The sequence below is a fragment of the Eucalyptus grandis genome, chromosome 4 (genome assembly GCF_016545825.1).
Source record: "Eucalyptus grandis isolate ANBG69807.140 chromosome 4, ASM1654582v1, whole genome shotgun sequence".
Lineage (NCBI taxonomy): Eukaryota > Viridiplantae > Streptophyta > Magnoliopsida > Myrtales > Myrtaceae > Eucalyptus > Eucalyptus grandis.
In genome coordinates, this window is record NC_052615.1 from 12,610,888 (window position 1) to 12,628,733 (window position 17,846).

At 38.4% G+C, this 17,846-nt stretch overlaps 1 protein-coding gene across 1 annotated transcript; it reads left to right on the forward strand.

Moving 5' to 3' along the window:
- LOC104441040 (splicing factor 3B subunit 2) lies at nucleotides 1-8,334 on the forward strand. Its single transcript, XM_010054043.3, has 18 exons — nucleotides 1-341; nucleotides 1,583-1,702; nucleotides 1,789-1,914; nucleotides 2,026-2,088; nucleotides 2,919-3,026; nucleotides 3,543-3,620; nucleotides 4,655-4,747; nucleotides 4,862-4,948; nucleotides 5,435-5,536; nucleotides 5,634-5,753; nucleotides 5,835-5,897; nucleotides 6,069-6,205; nucleotides 6,359-6,440; nucleotides 6,533-6,591; nucleotides 6,674-6,722; nucleotides 6,874-6,965; nucleotides 7,041-7,110; nucleotides 7,892-8,334. The coding sequence occupies exons 1-18, from the start codon at nucleotides 90-92 to the stop codon at nucleotides 7,961-7,963; spliced, it is 1,773 nt and encodes a 590-aa protein (XP_010052345.2). The 5' UTR covers nucleotides 1-89; the 3' UTR covers nucleotides 7,964-8,334.
- The last annotated feature ends 9,512 nt before the right edge of the window (nucleotides 8,335-17,846 follow it).

Here is a 17,846-nt window from a genome sequence, read left to right on the forward strand (position 1 = left end):
TCTCCTCTCCTCTCCCTTCTTCCCATCTCGCTCTGCAAGAACGAGAGAGAGAGAGAGAGGAACGAACGATCCCCCAATCCCCGTCGCCGATGACCGCCGAGACGGTTCCCTACCAGAACGGCCTCGCCGCCAACGGGGATCCGGCCGGCCCCGCCGCCGCCGGCCGCCCCGCCGCCGGCGCCGCGGCGAGGAAGTCCCGCGAGAGCGAGCGCCGCCGCCGGAGGCGGAAGCAGAAGAAGAGCAACAAGGCCGCCCGGGCCGCCGACGCCGCCGCCGACACCGGGGGGGAGAGCGACGACGCGGCGGACGAGGGCGGCAACGAGAACGCCGATCCCCAGCAGGTTGCCCCCCGGCTCTCCGCTCTCGTTTTCCGGCTCCCTAGGGTTTTGGATTGTCGATTGCTGCTGTCTTCGCATGCTTTTAGGTTGCAGGAGCCGTGTGTTTGTTTAGTTTGAGGAATCTGTCTTAGGCTGGTGGCTTGTAATGATTTACGCCAATCTAGGATGGCTTACGTTTGTGAAGATAGTACAGAAGAAGTGTTTTGCTTTCCGGGCGTTGGCAGTGATATTTAGTGGTGGATGCACATTAGAAACTTCCGAACGAAAACTAGAAAGTGCATAGTGCTCTTGCTTTGTAGTTAAAGTGATTGAATAGGCTCTCTAGCTTATTTTGCATTCCCCATGAGTGAATAGCTTGCACAGAAGAATGCACCGCTAGATGCTTTTTTTCCTTTGCCTCTCTCTTTTATCAACTATTAGGGGAGGACAGTGCTATGGCGGTTGTTCAGGTTGGTTTAACAGGACAAACAGGTTTCTGGTTGGGTTTGGGTTTTTTAATCTGAATCTGCGTTATCCTCTTACACTTTAAGAAGAGGAAAATAAATTGGCATCTAGGCTCTGTTTGTTTTGGAGGAAATGAATGATTTGAAAACTATTTTTCTAAAATGATCACTTATATCGCTGGACATAATTGACTAATGCAAAAAAATTTACGCTATGCAATTCAAAAGTTTCTCTATGGCTGAAGAATGAGCGTGTTCTTGGGCCATTGTAGAAACATAGGGTCGATGATGGAACGAACAATGAAACTTTACGATAGCTTTTTTATTCAGTTCACTTGCATCGCATACACAAGTGCTCTCTGAACTGTGCAATAAGGTCATCCATAATGCAGCTCTCCCATTTGAGTTATCTTAGCCCCAGGCCAGGGTAATGAAAATATTTTTCATTCAGTCATTTTTGTAAGAGATGGCAGCAATCATTTTTAGAAAAATGTTTTCGAAATCATTCATTTTCCGCGAAACAAATGGAACCTACTTTAGGTTATGTATACTACATCCTATTTGTTCATGGTAATTTTTCATGTTCATTTTTTCACAACATTGGATGGCAATAATGACCAGAGTTGATGATGGTCATGGATAAGTCTATTCCAACTGTATGCTTCAAGGGAAATTTCTTTTTACGGTCGATTGCATATAAGACCAGCTATAACCGTAGCTTCAGAGGAAATTTAGCTTAAGTAGATGCTTTATGTTTTTGTTTGTGTATTTTTGGTGATAATTCTTCTTTTTATAACATAGATCGTGGAGAAAGTTGAGGTGGAGTATGTTCCTGAGAAGGCAGAGTTGGATGATGGGTTGGACGATGAGTTCAGAAAGGTCTTTGAGAAATTTAGTTTCCATGAAGCTGTTGGATCCGAGGTAAATGCTCAATTTGTTGGTTGACTGGATGTGTTTTGTTTTTACCTGTGCCATTAACTGGCTTGGTAAGTTGGTTTGTAATCTAGGACAACGGTACCAAGGATGAGGATGCTCAAAATGCTACCATAAAAAAGAAGGATGATTCGGACTCTGAAGAGGAAGAGCAAGATAACCAACAGAAGGAGAAAGGCACGTCCAATAAGAAAAAAAAGGTACATCTCTGGTCAATATCATTATATTGACACCATGAGCTGATCTTTAACCTAGATATCGTGGCTTTTATGATTTCATTTGTTGACAAATGTATTGATGCCATATTCCAGCTTCAAAGGCGAATGAAGATTGCTGAACTGAAACAGATTTGCTCAAGACCTGATGTTGTTGAGGTAAGAATTGATAATCTCTGTGTATAGATTACTTTTGAAGGAATCTCCAGTGTTTGGATTAGTTGTTAAATGGTAATTTTTGAACTCAAGGACATCTTTGCATGCTAAATGCAAATCCATATGTACAGATATGCAGTTTACAGATCAAACTTTTCATTGTGTCATTCGTAGCTGTTTCTTGCCAAAGTACAGGAAACTGCTTTTTTGCCCCATCTAGTAGCCTTCTATCGGATCATGAAATCTTTTAAAATTTGGGGTTTGTATTATAAAATCTTGGAACTTGGGGACATTTTTGCTTGCTAAATGCTAGTCCTTACGTAAGGATATGCCGGGGATGGATTAAAGTTTACATCATCATCTTTTGATGTTTCCTACCAAAGTACCAAACAGTTAATTTTTTCCCTTATCTAGTAGTTCTCATTTCGAGCATAAGATCTTCAAAAAAATCGAATTACGCTGGGGATGGATTAAAGTTTACACTATCATATCTTGATGTTTCCTACCAAAGTACCAAACAGTTACTTTTTTCCCTTATCTAGTAGTTCTCATTTTGAACATAGAATCTTCCGAAAAATCGAAGTTCTACCTGAGTGTTGCCCACCTCTCACATTCTTCTGTTTACAGTAAGCTTATTATTTGAAATCTGTATTGCATCCAATCTCGTAGTAGTTATTAATGATACTCCTAACTACTTTTAACAAATTGCGTTCTCTCATTAGATGTTACAATTTCCATGGGTTTGCTCAGTATGTCACCATTTGCCTTCTTATGGCGGTTGTAATTCATCCATAGCCTAACTATTGTTTTGCTAAATCCTCATTTGCACTCAGATATGGGATGCTACAGCAGCAGATCCAAAGTTACTGGTTTTTCTAAAATCATACCGTAATACCGTTCCAGTGCCTCGTCATTGGTGTCAGAAAAGAAAATTTCTGCAGGTTAGTTCTTTTGAAAACTTGATAAGCGTGAATGCATGCTTAGTGTACATATGATGAGGGGTGAAGGGTAGAGGGTGAGGGAAGATATAGTCGATAAGGTCTCTCTTATGTGTATACATCTGGTTCTTGCAGGGGACTGGCTGTGATCATCATGGAGCCTGAACTGGTGGGTAGTCGCCATGGGGCCTTAGATTTGGTTCCTTTTTGAATATATCTGCTAGTCTGAGTGGGGATGTAGACACCTGTGGTGTGATCTGTTGTTTTAGGCAGTTGTGTGGCATTGACTATAGTGGTGGAGACATCTGTCTGCCAATAACATTTTGCATAGTGGACATGATGGAGTTGTTTGTAAAATTGCTAATTCATTTTTCGGTCTGAATTTCAGATGCCTTCACATTGTGGTTTAAGCTTGAGTTGAGATTCTTTTATGTATACGTTAACAAGTGAGCATAAAAGATGAACTTTTATACAGATTATTATCATTGTATCTAATCAAATCAAATGTTCAATTTACAGGGAAAGCGTGGTATCGAGAAACAGCCTTTTCAGCTTCCTGATTTTATTGCTGCAACTGGAATCGAAAAAATAAGACAGGTATTCTTTGTAAATTCTCCCAATTTTTGGCGTGGTCAAGGCATTCTGACTTTTAGGGAAATTTTGTTTCTTTTTAGTAGGTAGTGGACGGTGTAATTAAAGAGAGATATAGTTTCCCTGTTTGTATACTGATTTGCAATAGTGACCTCTTCATACAGTTTTTTTTCCCCATATTTGTACCGAGTCAATTACCTTGTTTGACTCCATACTTGTTTGAGCATTGAGCTTGCCATATTTTAGAATATTGTAACTGATTTGAATGTAATTTTGTTGCATCATTTCCAATTTACTTATATTGCACATGGATGTTTCGAGGATATATGAGTCTTTTTAAGACAGGTCATTTCACAAATAACGAGCAAGTGGGAAAATTATTTGCTGTATTCCGTCATAATTTTTATTTTTTTGCCAGTACACTTTGGTCTTAGGTTCAGGCATGACTGAACCAAATATATTCATACTACTTATAACTCAAGTCTAATGTACTCAAATATGGGATGCTAGATACTCAAACTCTTGGTCATGACTTGGTAAATTGCTTCATAAGCTTGAGCTTGATTCAATTCACTACATATTGTTTAAGAAATATCCTAAGCTCAGTGTAAGCTTCAGCTTGAGTATTATAAGTACAATGAAATCGTATAATGATGTTGTACTTAAGGTTTTGTATTTAGAAATTGATACATGGATGATTAAAATTTGTAAATGGATAAGTTAAATATGTAACAATGCGATTACATAGTTAGGTTTGTGAGCTGCTAGAATACCATATTTTGAAGCTTGAACTCAGTTCAATATGGTGCTCTGGACACCTGAATCTCTCTCTCTCTCTCTCTCTCTCTCTCTCTGCCCCCCCAAACAAAAAAAAGAAAAAAGAAAAAAGTAATGGGTCTGACTTGGGAGAGGATGGTGGGAAGGGGAAGCCTTTATTTGACCGTCTGATTAATTTTAAGCTTGACTCTGTTTTGTTCCAATCTTTTGATGACCATGAGATGGAGATGTTAAGTCTTTCTTTAATTGTGGCTATGGTGCAGGCTTACATTGAGAAAGAAGATAGTAAGAAATTGAAGCAAAAGCAACGTGAGCGCATGCAGCCGAAGATGGGGAAAATGGATATTGACTATCAGGTTTGCCTTTTCTTTTTGGTCTCATATCCCTAGTTATGTTGCTTGGCAGCCTGAGTTTTATGGCTGGTATGTGCATTTAACTTTTGTTGTGGGACTGATTTTCCTCTTATGTAGGTTCTGCATGATGCATTCTTCAAGTACCAGACGAAGCCAAAGCTGACCACCCTCGGTGACCTATATTTCGAAGGAAAAGAATTTGAGGTGTGATGTGCTATCTAAAATGCCTCCATCTTTGTTTACTAGTTGTATGTGGTGACATGTCATGTGGCAAATCAAAGTGAAATTTGTAGAACTAGCTTTGGATGGAGAAACATGAGTGATAAGCTAATGCAGTAACCAGTACTGAAGTCCTTTTTTATGGGTGAATGGGGTTAGGAGCAACATATCCTTTTAGAGAGATGTGAGTTCGGATTTCCAATTGTAGATTGTTTTTGGTTCTGCTTATTGAGTTTGTGCCAGTGTCTTTCTTGAAAATGTCCGTGCAGCATACTCCTTTACATCCATAAACATAATTGGTTTTTTAAAAGGACATACCTATGTTACTGGAATTGGTTGTTTTCTGTGTTTGATCAGTACTGCCATTGCTCTTCTTGTAGTTATCATGTAGGATCCTCATTGATTCCTAATATATAGGATCACTCTGCAATATTCCTGGACTGAAGGTTTTCCCTATTAATTTTTTGACAGGTGAAACTGCGGGAAATGAAACCTGGGATGTTATCACATGAGTTGAAAGAGGCCCTTGGCATGCCTGAGGGTGCTCCTCCTCCTTGGCTTATCAACATGCAGGTTGGGTGGCAGATAAGTTTATTGATTAATAGTGTTAAATCTGTGTTGTTCGTTGTATTTAGTCTTTCCCCTATAAAACTGACTCCTTTTCTTGTAGAGATATGGCCCTCCACCATCATATCCACAGTTGAAAATTCCTGGACTCAACGCTCCCATTCCACCTGGAGCTAGCTTTGGTTACCACCCTGGTGGCTGGGGCAAGCCCCCTGTTGATGAAGTAAATCTACTACTTTCCTTGAGTGATCTAGTAACTCGAACCCAAGTCACTAGTCTCTGACACTATTATTTCTTTACTCAGTTTGGCCGGCCTCTGTATGGTGATGTCTTTGGTGTTCAACAGCAAGAGCAACCTAATTATGAGGTATGTCCCTTGAACTTATTTCACCTATCTGAAGCTGGTGATTGAATTGATGGAATTTGTGTTGGCCCCCCCTATCATTTGGTTTTTCAAAGTTTGTGTTCACTGATTTTATCATGCATCATGTAACTAGAATATTTTTTAACCATTTTGTGGTATGCTTAATTACTGTAGGAGGAGCCCCTAGATAAGACTAAGCATTGGGGTGATTTGGAGGAAGAGGAGGAAGAGGAAGAGGAGGAGGAAGTGGAGGAGGAGATTGAGGAAGAGGAGTTGGAAGCAGGCATTGAGTCTGTAGATAGTCTTTCAAGGTACACTGATCTGTTCTTTATATGTGGGCAATTGTGCAGAACTAAGAACTCTTTACGTCTAGAAATTCCAAGTGGTTGCTCAAAAACATGTTGCTATTTCTTAGGTTCGAGTTTTTTTTTTTTTTTCTCATGATTAATATGATTGTTCATCAGCACTCCTACTGGTGTGGAGACACCTGATGTAATCGACCTTCGCAAGCAGCAGAGGAAGGAGGCTGATAGGCCTCTTTACACAGTGAGTTCTTATTTTTGGTTTTATCAGTTTCTTGCAGCAAAATTCAAGTAGCACGCATGCTGTTTGTCCTCATCCATGTTCTTTGGCTGCAGGTACTTGAGCAGAAGGAAGAGAAGATAGCTCCAGGGACCTTGCTTGGAACAGCGCATACGTATGCATTTCTCAGATGCGCTCATCTGTTTTATTATCCCATGATGGTGATTATTGTGGTAATTCCTGCTTTCTGCATGCAGTTATGTGGTGAACACAGGTGGCACTCAGGACAAGGCAGGAGCTAAAAGGGTAAGGCAACTCCTTTGCATCAACATTCTTGCTCAATTTACTATGCACACATGATTTTTTTTGTTCAGAGTGATGCCTGCTTTATAATGTTCCTTTTGTCCTTTGCCATTGCCTCTGCAATCTGACTTTTAAAATTTTGATCTTTTGATAGGTTGATTTACTCAGAGGACAAAAAACGGATAAAGTCGATGTCACCCTTCAGCCGGAAGAATTGGAAGTCATGGATAATGTTTTGGCTGCAAAGTAAGAATATAATATTTTTAAGTGGCACAAATTAGAAGTTCCATGCAGAGGGCTTTAACCAAGTGTATTCATCAGGTACGAAGAGGCAAGGGAGGAGGAGAAGCTGCGGAGCCAGCGAGAGGATTTCAGCGACATGGTTGCAGAGGTTAGTTTTGTTTCCAGGTTTTTGAGTTTGTTCAGCATGGCTGATTGTCTTGAACCGATGTTTTTTGGCTGTGAATTACATACCTCATGCTATCAAGTAATTGGTCCATGGTTAGGAAAGTTGAAGCCCGTCCTACTTATAGCTCTAGTGGCGACATGCGCCAGATTATTTGAGCTAAGTTTTGACTCTTCTGTGTCCTCTGGGAAGGTCTTCAGACAGACTTGCAAAAGCAGTCTGATGACTATAGTGCTTTCATGATTATCATCTTCTATCATTACATTTGGCTATGTTGATCTTTGCCTCTATGACGTCAAGTTAGATTTTTTTTTTTTTTTTTGACAGGGCTTTCTCTTCTGATAGCTAATACGATCCGTTTAGTTTTATTCAAGTAGATGAAAGCTTTATACACATTGGTATTTCTTAATTCCGCTTTTGTTCCTATGGACATTTTGCTTGCTCATGGATAAAGTGGTCAAATTGTGTGGAAAATCATTAGAGTTCTTCACTCTTTTGGGCCAATTGCTAATTATCCAGTTGTTTTTCGTTTGACAGTAGAACACACTCCATCCCTGAACATACCTTGATGAGTGTTTTGATGTAGATGTAACGAGAGTTCAGAACAATTGTCCTCTTTTACCGTATTTTTCACGCATGCCAATTGTGTCATTCCTACCTAATGTTTTTGTTGACCAAGTTCCCTCTTATCTAGTGTCCATCGTTCCTGTTTCCCCTTGTATTTTGAGTTTTGTCAAGGATCTAACGATGTGATGGATTGATGCAGAACGAGAAAAAGAGGAAACGGAAAATGCAGGAAAAAGATGGGAAGTCGAAGAAAAAGGATTTCAAGTTTTAGGTTCTCTCGTTTCGATCCTGTCTCTAGAGGCATTTCATGTCTGGAGCTTCGGAAGGCCTTCTCCTCAAGCACTGGGTTTGGCGGTTTAGCATGTCTCTTAGTAATTTTTGTAGTTTGTAGCACAGGATCCGACTATGCATAATAACTTAAAATGCAGTTGGGCTTAGTCTGCTAGCTGCAGGAATCTGTTGTACGATGTCAAATGCCCGAATTAACAATTTTTAGTTGCACCTTGTCCGAGCTTATTACTTGAGAAAACATGGTACCTCATTTATGTCGCTAATGTTGTATATGGTCAGAACCTTCCTCAGTGTTTTGTCCTCTTTGTCCGTGGATAGGCTTATGAAATGTTACCAGTTTCGTTCCCGCAAGTTCGAAGAAGGGATGTGCTCTTCCGTTGCATGTGTGTGGCATATGTAATGAGCTTCCGCTCGGCTTCGTGTTTTGTTGGGATCCGTTTTGGTCCATCTAATCGGGTTAGAAATGGTGTTCCGGTAAAAATTGAGGTGCTGGTACTTGGTAGACCGTAGATTACATGTTGAAGTAAAGATATGAAGTGCTTTGTATCCTTAGTATTGCCACAAAATTTCCTCGATTTGTTCATTGCCAAAACACGTGATGGGGAAGTGTCCCGTGTTTTTCGTGTCCTCCGACACCTCTAACGAGAAAGATGCTGCTGTCGGCCCAGGCGTGAAGGGTGCTGCTAATTTCTGCGTCGTTTCCGGCGGTTGATAGTGTAATTTCGTAATCGCTTTGCTACTACTCTCGACAGGCGTGGCCCATTTATGTCCAACCAACAGGCTTCATCTCTCTCTCTCTCTCTCTCTGTGATAAGATTAACAAAAAAAAGGATTTATTTTTTCCTTTTTGGCCAAATTCGAATATTGTAAGTCTTCTTGACTCTTTAAGTATAACAATAACGTATTACAAAAACGTGATCCGCAAAGTTAATGTTGAATTCTAAATCAGTTCCCAAGAATTAAAAATTCCAGAACCGAAGTTACCGTGAAAGCACTTGAATGAAGAATTGAAAAGAAAGAATAAATTTAATTGGCTAGAAGCCCTTCGGCTTTTGGTCATATAGAGTTATGATATATGATACACGAAATCTCTCATTAGAAATTTCTTCGAATTAAGGTTGATTCAAGATCACCATCGTTATGATTTTAGCTAAGGAACCGTATGTTTTGATTCGTACCTGCAATAGTTACTAGCAACAGGTGCAAATCACCAAGCAATTAATTTAAAGTCAATTCTAGATGAGTTGATACATGGTACGTGCGCCCATTATTAACAGAGCTTGTCCCCTCCGAGGTCGTAAGTGGAGTTACACTTTTGGATGAAAAAGACGTCGTAATGTACGAGGAGATAATTGAGATCGCCAGTTTGGAAATCTCAAATGCTAGAAAGAAGTATTATTCTATTGAAAAATCATTTAAAACATCCCCTCCGTTAGTTATCATTGCACCTTATAAATCAGCATGATATTTTTTATTGTAATCTTGACTAATTATAAGCAGTGAAGATGGTACCGCGAGCCTAGCGTGGCCCTTAAGCTAATAATCAAGGATTTCCGTCGTGTCGAGGAAAAGGATCTCTAGATTGGTGGGCAAGCGTAACTATGTGAAGAAGTAAAGTTAGGTGAAATTGTCGTACTATAAGATGGCACCCGATCCAAAGGCTTGACCACTTAGTCAACACCGTAGGATCATTTCCATTCGATATCTGCGTCATTCCCTGGCGGCTTCTTAGCTATTAAGGAACGTCAACAAAAGCTGGATACCACGTTTTCTTTGTTTTTATCCTATTTATTATTATATTACGCAACGAGTACACGATGCTTCTTTTTCAAATATAATCCTAGTCATGGTTTTGACGCGAAACAGTGTTTGGCTGAACTAAACCATCATCATCGTCAAAATACAGGGTGAGCACATTAGTTAGCTCATTCTCGCGAATGAAATATATATATTCACATTTTTCTTAATTTGTTCATTCCCGAAAGAGCAATAGCAAATAATAAAAATAGAGACATGAGGAAAATGAAAAAAGAAGAAGCTAACTGTGGAATAATTTTCCATTTCTCAGTTTTATCGATCGGTTTCGGGATTTTAGCCAAATTCCCCTTGTCCCTTTAAGTTTTTTTCGTTTCGGGATAATCACAAATTTTTCTGTAGGACATCAACGCCAAACTTACGCCATCTCACCAACCTTCAAGCTTTTTTTTAATAAACCCAAAAATACATTCAGTTAGATTTCCAAGTACTAGGACCATTAAAAATCTAACTCGGCGCTGTCCATGCATGCTTTCACATAGGATCTTTTAACAGCTACCATGGACGGAACTATCCCGGAAGGTAAATTTGGGTCATGGCGGTATTAGTTAAATGAAAATCAATCTGGGATATTGGTGTAAGAGAAAAATTTCGGAATTTTTCATGAGATTTTTCTTTTTCTTGTGTGTTTTCTCCCCCCTTTTCCGCAACAATACATTCGAATTCCGTGCGAGAAGATTGACGTTTGAGATTAAGAAAAGAGATTAAGTTGACTAAGAAAGACGCACCAGTCAAAACACGACATGGTGTCGTTGATCAAACCCCCTTTTGATGGTAGAAACCCTAATGCGACAGAAATTTTTAGTATATTCAATGAAAGAAGCTTCAACAATGGGGTCTCTAAGAAAGCAAAGCAAAGCCACTAGTGAAAAGGGACAAGGGCAAGACGTGCATGCACCACTAGGCTCATCAACATCACCACTTTTATGGCACATTCTTTACTTCCTCGTCACGGCGCAGACATGTATTACCATACTTTTATTTAAAAAATTTGTCGAGTTCGTGCGCCTCGTGATTCGGGTTTCATTTGATGTAAAGTATATTCAATGATTTGAAATACATAAAATATCGGCGTGCTCGAATCATGTATGTGATATACATTATTTTTAAAAAAAAATCAATAAGTTAGAACATATATTATTTTAAGATTTAGAAGTAACAAGCGAGAGAAAGAGGTCAAAAGAAGTTGTCCCGATTGGACACTTTGGACGTTTTCCAAATAGGATTGAGATACCTTTCGTGGCCCTCGTTTTTCTATAATTTGATCTTTCCTATCAAATGTCGTCGAACCAACAAAGAATTTGAATAGGCACTTCGTCTGTTTGGAGAAAAATATGGTTGGGCAAAACGATAAGAAGAAAAATTTTGGAGGATTCTCAGACAGGAGGGGCATGTGTTGCGTACAAGCATACGAGAAAAGAACATGTTTCATTAGTGGTCAATTCATTCCCAAATTTTTTTATTTTTTGAATTTGGTCGTTTCGACCAATTTTAACTGAAAATCAATCATGTGGACATCAACTGTTCTATGAGGCATGACTGGCTAATGAAGACAATCTTGTAATTTTTTTTTTTTTAATTCTGAGTTTATAATCTCTTTTCCTTCCTTTTCTTTTCCTTTTTTTTTTTTTTGTTCTTCTTCCCAAGGGCCGGTGGGGGTCATCAAGGCCTTGACGAGGGTTGCAAAGCCCTCACCAACTCCGGGCAAGGGCCATCTTGCTAGATCTGTGCGCAAGGAGGGCTTCATGGCCCTTGCCCATGACCATGAAAGGCGTTGCTGCCCTCGCTTGTGGTAGGCGACCCCCATCGCCCCTTTGGGAAAGAAGAACAAGTAAAAACAAAAGAAAAGAAAAAAAAAATTCATGTCATTGCCGATGTCCATGTCATCAATTTTTTTTATTATTATCAAAATTGACTAGAATGACTAGATTAGCAAATTTTAAAAAGGTTTAGGACTAAGTTGGCTAACTTTAAAAGTTTGATATTGAATTGGCCATTGTACTATAGATTTAAGACTTTTTGAACAATTTACTCCTCATCATCTATTTCATTTTAATTTTAATTTTTTTTTGAAAGAAAATTGTGTTCATTGCTCAAAACTATACATCAAAAGCACATAGATTTCATGGCAAAACGAATCGAAACAGAGCAAGACATAGAATAATGAAATACAAATTCAAATCTAGAAAATAAAGAGGATCAACGGAACACCATCAAAGTTAAGTACATGCTTGTTCCACATTAATAGATTTGTCCAACAAAAATAATGGATCATTGGATCTTGTATCTCTGTCATTGATGTGCACATGCCGAAAATTCATCCTTAAGTAACTACGGTGTTGGTCACTCAGTTTTAGGACTAGATTACATGTTCACGATGATGCCTCTGCGAATGAGGGTTAGCTCTACAGGTAGTGAGACTGGCGATGCTTTATGCGTGGCACGGAGTGTGCCGGGCGGTCAAACATTAACATGCGCACAAAATGAGCGAATGTTTTGTTAGGTTTACGAGCACGCAAGAAAAGACGTGATTAGAAATTAATCCATCCGAGAAATGAGGGGACAATTTCCAAAATTGTCCTAAACTTTAACGTCGTGCATGCGCAAATGTTGACTAATTTTCCGTATTTAAACAAGTCAAATTGACAATAAGCTTATTTTACTTTCTTTTTTCTCTTCATTTTTTTAATTAAAAAGCGGTTAGGTATATGCTATTAAATAAATAAATAAATAAATAACTTCTTGGCCCAAGCCTATGAGAATCTCCACTGAGTCTAGGGTTTTGTTACAAAATTAGAGCCGCTCTCCGCACGTCTAACCTTTTATAACAATCTATAACTTATCACATCTCACTAAAGAATGGTGAATATTGCTGAGATTATTACCTTAGTACCTCAATTATAAGAATGCACCAATTTTTTGCTCACAACTTACGGGTCTCGAAAGCAGGTACACTCTGACAGCTAAACGTTATCTACCTAAACGAGACTCGAGTTGACCATCGCTATCATCTTGAGCAAGTATATGGAATAAACCTAGTTTTGCCTTCACCTAAAACATGCTCATTATTGCCCTAGAAGCTTAGGAAAGTTAAATAAACATAGCCTTAGTAATAAATCGAATAAGTTCCGTCAGAACGGGTGGGACCCACATAGGGCCCGTCGCCTTCAACGACATGCGATTTCTATATTCAGTTCAGCATGTATGCTACACTAATGTGCAAAAAAAAAAAAAAAAATGAGAAAAAAAGAATCGAATTATAACACCATCTTGAGGCCGGTGTCCTGAAAAGAAAAATACAATAAAAGGCGGGGAACAGAAAGAGAATTCACTTCCCTTTCGGAAGTGATGCCCAGCCCTATTCGACCATGCATTATTTTCTTTGCTTGCCATGATGATGACCATGGTTATCCCTAGATGTCCCACCTTGTCTATCCATGAATTGCAATCATGCAATTCCCGTTCAATCTTGACAAAAATCCATCACATATGGAGACGCAATTCCCTCCATTCGCGACCATTGACCGATTCAGTTCATTCTTCGAAATGATGATGGGAAGAAAACTTGAATAGCGGTGGATATATGAATCACCACCACAATTTAGTCATCCCCTACACTTAAAAATACTCCAAACGCTTGTCTACGGATTTCATAAAGTATCCATCCCAAATTTTGCCTCAATATAATCCGCGCATGTGGGCCCAATATGTCAAATTCTGTTATTTCCTCGTCGCTTGTCTACAGTAGTAGATCTGTGAAAAATGAGTCATAGGCCAATTTCTTGACTCATATATGATGGACTGAGTTATTTTATGGGTTAGTTATAGTTAGCAAATAGGTCATAAATTGGTTTACAATTTATTTAGAACCAACTCACTTCTATAACTCTTTTTTCATTCTCTCTTGCTTTTAGTCGATCTTGTGTTCACTCACTCCGCACTCTCACCTCAGTTTGAGTATAAGTTTACCTAAATTTAATTAAATATGTAAGTATTTTAATAATGTGGATCGGATTAGGTACGGACTGCTAGATTTACATTGTATTGAAATGGGTTTATTTGGGTCAAATTATTTTTTAACTTAACTCGGCCCGACATTAACCGTTTGATGGGTCTAATCTACAGCTGTATATGTTTATTCATATAATTCCACCTTATTGCTTAAACTTTCGGGTAGAACAATCCTAACTTGACTTCCTTTCTGAACTGAGTTGATTCGGCAGATCGAAGCAATCAATTCCACCAATCCCAGGATTAGATCTAAGCCTCCTACCTGGACTCCTCGATTGCCCAACACGTGCGACCATCTCATCATCCGATGAAAACGATACTTAATTATTCAGCATGCGCAGTACCTACTGGCCTAATCACTTATAAAACAACAATCTCCACTGATTAAAGAACAATAAAACAGACTGACCCAAAAAAATACGAGGGGAGGGAATGATGGTCCTTGCTTCTCAGATCGAATAATTAGACCCCTTAATCAAAATCGGAATCTAAGTACGAATTTCTCGTGGGAGACCTAAATATTTTTTAAATTCCCGAGTCGTTTCCAAAGTCGTCCGACAGACATTCCCCTTTGATTGCTACGTTTATTTCTCTCTCTCTCTCTCTCTCTCTCTCTCTCTCTCTCTCTCTCTCTGTGAGAATGTGGAAAACACCACCTCAACACAGACTCAAAGCTTTTACCTAACCGACCGACCATGTTTGATTTGTGTTCGCATTGTCTGAGAATAATATCTTTTTTAGAATAAGCTACGATTTTTTAATTTCGATCCCAATATTCTCTCCAGTCGTTTATTCCTTAATTAATTACTAGCACGTGGGTCTTATGGTCCTGATTGTCCAGCCGATTTTATAACTTTTTTTTTTTCCCGGAGATGACCATTTTCATGTACCCGGACCGCCGAACCTGCCTAAAACACCGATCCATATGGAGGAGGGTCGATAGCTATTTCTCCAGGAAAGAAATCGAACTTGCTCGGACCCGACTCGACTTGATCCGGGACAATTTTGCCTGTGGAGAACTCACGTTTTACTAGCCCAAATTGAAACCGATTGGAATACCCAGACGAAATCGAGTACAATTTCACCGAGGTACCCCACAAACTCGTTGTGACCAGATGCTAAATAGCCCGAGCACACTATAACATTGTATTTTTTTTTTATATGATATAACATTGTATGTTGAAAGTGTGTTTTTTAGTTAAAAAATGACCAAGACAACTTTTAATAATCCACACGACGACTATAGTTTTTACTATTGAGACCGACAATGATGAAGGAATCTTCTTTATTTATTTAAAGGGAAGTGGAACTCTTGATTGATTAGGAAATCTAAAGCGAGGAATGAAATTTTTTAATTGGAAGAATATATTTATTTGGTTCGTTCTGATTAATTTGATGATATTGAATTAGTGATTTTCCTGTAAACCACCGTCAGAGTGCTCTCTCTCTTGGTTTGTTATGAGACAAAGCAGGAGTTTACAGAGAGTGTATCTTTAGCCGGGAATACTAAATTATCGGGATTAGATGTCCATTATTCTTTTGGCAGCGTTAGCCCTTTTTATTAATTTAAAATATTGTCTAATTGATTCTAATTGTGATAAACTTAATCTAATCACCAAATTCTTAAGCAAGAGTTTACAGTATTTACAAGGCCTACTTGATCCACCAAAAAAAAAAATCATTAAATTGGAAATGTCTTCTTCTCCTCAATTTTTTATTGTTTTTTCGAATTGGATTTAGCGAGTAAAGATTAAAAAAAATTGTGAACATGAAGAAAATTTGGGAAATTTCAACGTGGATAACAATTTCAAAAACATATTTGGCTTCGTTGTTCTGTATGAAAGGGAAGCAATGTTTAAAAAAAAAAAAAATCATTTAGCCTCTACAAAATGTGGAAATATGCTCTCTTTTTTTTTTCTGAAAATAAAAGAGCCAGCGGTCATTCTTTTAATTCTGAACTCAACACGAAAAAAGCCGGAAGAAAAAATGGGGAGAAAAACAAACCGTACAGCCCCAGATGTTGTCACCTTTCACTTGACATAACCAGCATCTTTGCATGCACGCACGCGTCATTTTATGCAGTAGATTGATATAATTCTTATATACATATATATACACACACATATTTGTGTGGCCGGTGACAACTAATTTGACAAGACCCTAGATTCGGCATTACCAACACAAGTTGTCTTCCAAGCTCACAATAATATGCGTACTTGAAATTTACCACATTGTCTGCTGCGATCCCTAGCTCCTTAGCTGAACCCTAGGCAGTACATGAATGTCCTTTTCCTGATGAAAGTATACAGAAAAGGAATTGGAAAAACTATAAAATTAATAATTTCGACCAATAATATAGGGAAACAAGCGACCGCCCAACACGTGCATGAGATGATGGAACATGTACTTCGGCTTGGTAACGTGGAATCACATGCCTTTAGGCCCATAGAATTGTCACTAAAGATCTCATGCATCCATCGAATTATCTGTTTCTGGTCTCTAGTCTCTGCACAGATTGTGATAATTGGGTGGGGGAGAAAATGAAGCGATGTCTATAACGAGTAAATAAATTTTATAAAAATGAATAAATAAACTTTATAAAAGAGTGATGTAGAATAGAACTTGATTTCCATGTCATGTTAAAAAGTCTGATTAAAAAATTTAAATAATAAATAAATGGAGATTATATGTATATAAAGAGTACATGAACCTGTAAACAAAATGATAAGATAGTTTAACAAGTGATTTGGTGAGTCGAATGCACCATTTCAAGTTGATAGGGTTTTCTTTTTTATGATTAATTAGGAAGATACAATGAAGGAAATGCGAGTACATAAAGCTCAATACATGGCAACAAATATGAGGAAATTGTCTAATCAATCATAAACTTATAGTCTGGATGTCAATTGAGTATTAATTTTTTAAATTTTACCAATTCAGTCATAAACTTTTGCGTGAATTTCCAACATAATAATTTCAGTGAAATTTATCAGAAGGACATTGGAATATTGGGCAAAAGTATAAGACTAAATTGATAAAATTAAAAAAATTAATTGATATCTGTGTAATAAGTTTTAGGATTGGTTGCACAATTTTTCCACAAAATCAATCATTTTTAGAGCCAAGCAAGCAGGTTATTCATGCCGTGACTAAGGAATTCATGAGTTGTCTCTTTCACGGGTCGACATCGATAAGATTGATGCATGTAGGAAAATGCATGTGGGATCTCTTGTTGGAAGGTATAAAGAATCTTAGCCGCCTTATCAACTAAGTATAAATCTAGTCTCTCGCAATGTCAATGTATGACAAGTGTTATTATAAAAACCTTTTAAAATTGCAAAAGGAACATTCATGCACGACCCCAAGGAGTGAGAGACATCTCGTGATTTCTTGCTTGAAAAAGGGCAAAACAACTACTAATTATACCTAAAATATCGAGGAGGGGCTTGTTGCATTCACAATGACTATCTAAATATGACTCACTTACTTAAAAATATCATTTCAACTGCTGACATTTTACTATGAATTTCCCAAGATCCCAGACGAGGTTGATGTCATTTGTTTCGCTCGACTCACTAGCTGAAACTATACATGTTGTGCGGTACTTATGATTCGGTGAAATTTATTTTAACATTTCTCTTTATTTAAATGTCAATATGTAATATATACAACAGATGACCTTCTTCTCAAGATTTCTAATCCTCATTCAATAGCCTAGCATGTATGGTATGTTTTTTCTTGAGTAAATTTGGATTGCTTTCGTCGGAAGGGAAAGGATACACAGAATGATACGGGAGATGGTTCGTGCAACTTCCACTCAAAGCTTAATGTTTACTAGGAAAAAGCGATGCACCATGCAATGGCAATTGGCTAGGTGGCATTAAGGGAATTATATTCTCTTCCCCCAGATATCCATGAGGAGGAAAAGCACTATCGACGGCATCCATTCGTCCACGTGTCAGAAGCCCACCTTCACCTTCGGGCTTAAGTAAAATCTCTCTCTCTCTCTCTCTCTCTCTCTAATATGATGATGTACA

What these genes read in the sequence shown, in the direction of transcription:
- LOC104441040 (XM_010054043.3), top strand. Translation starts at nt 90, where the DNA reads ATGACCGCCGAGACGGTTCCCTACCAGAACGGCCTCGCCGCCAACGGG. An exon ending in AGAACGCCGATCCCCAGCAG is followed by an intron (nt 342 to 1,582) that starts GTTGCCCCCCGG and finishes TTTATAACATAG; the next exon opens with ATCGTGGAGAAAGTTGAGGT. An exon ending in CGTCCAATAAGAAAAAAAAG is followed by an intron (nt 1,915 to 2,025) that starts GTACATCTCTGG and finishes GCCATATTCCAG; the next exon opens with CTTCAAAGGCGAATGAAGAT.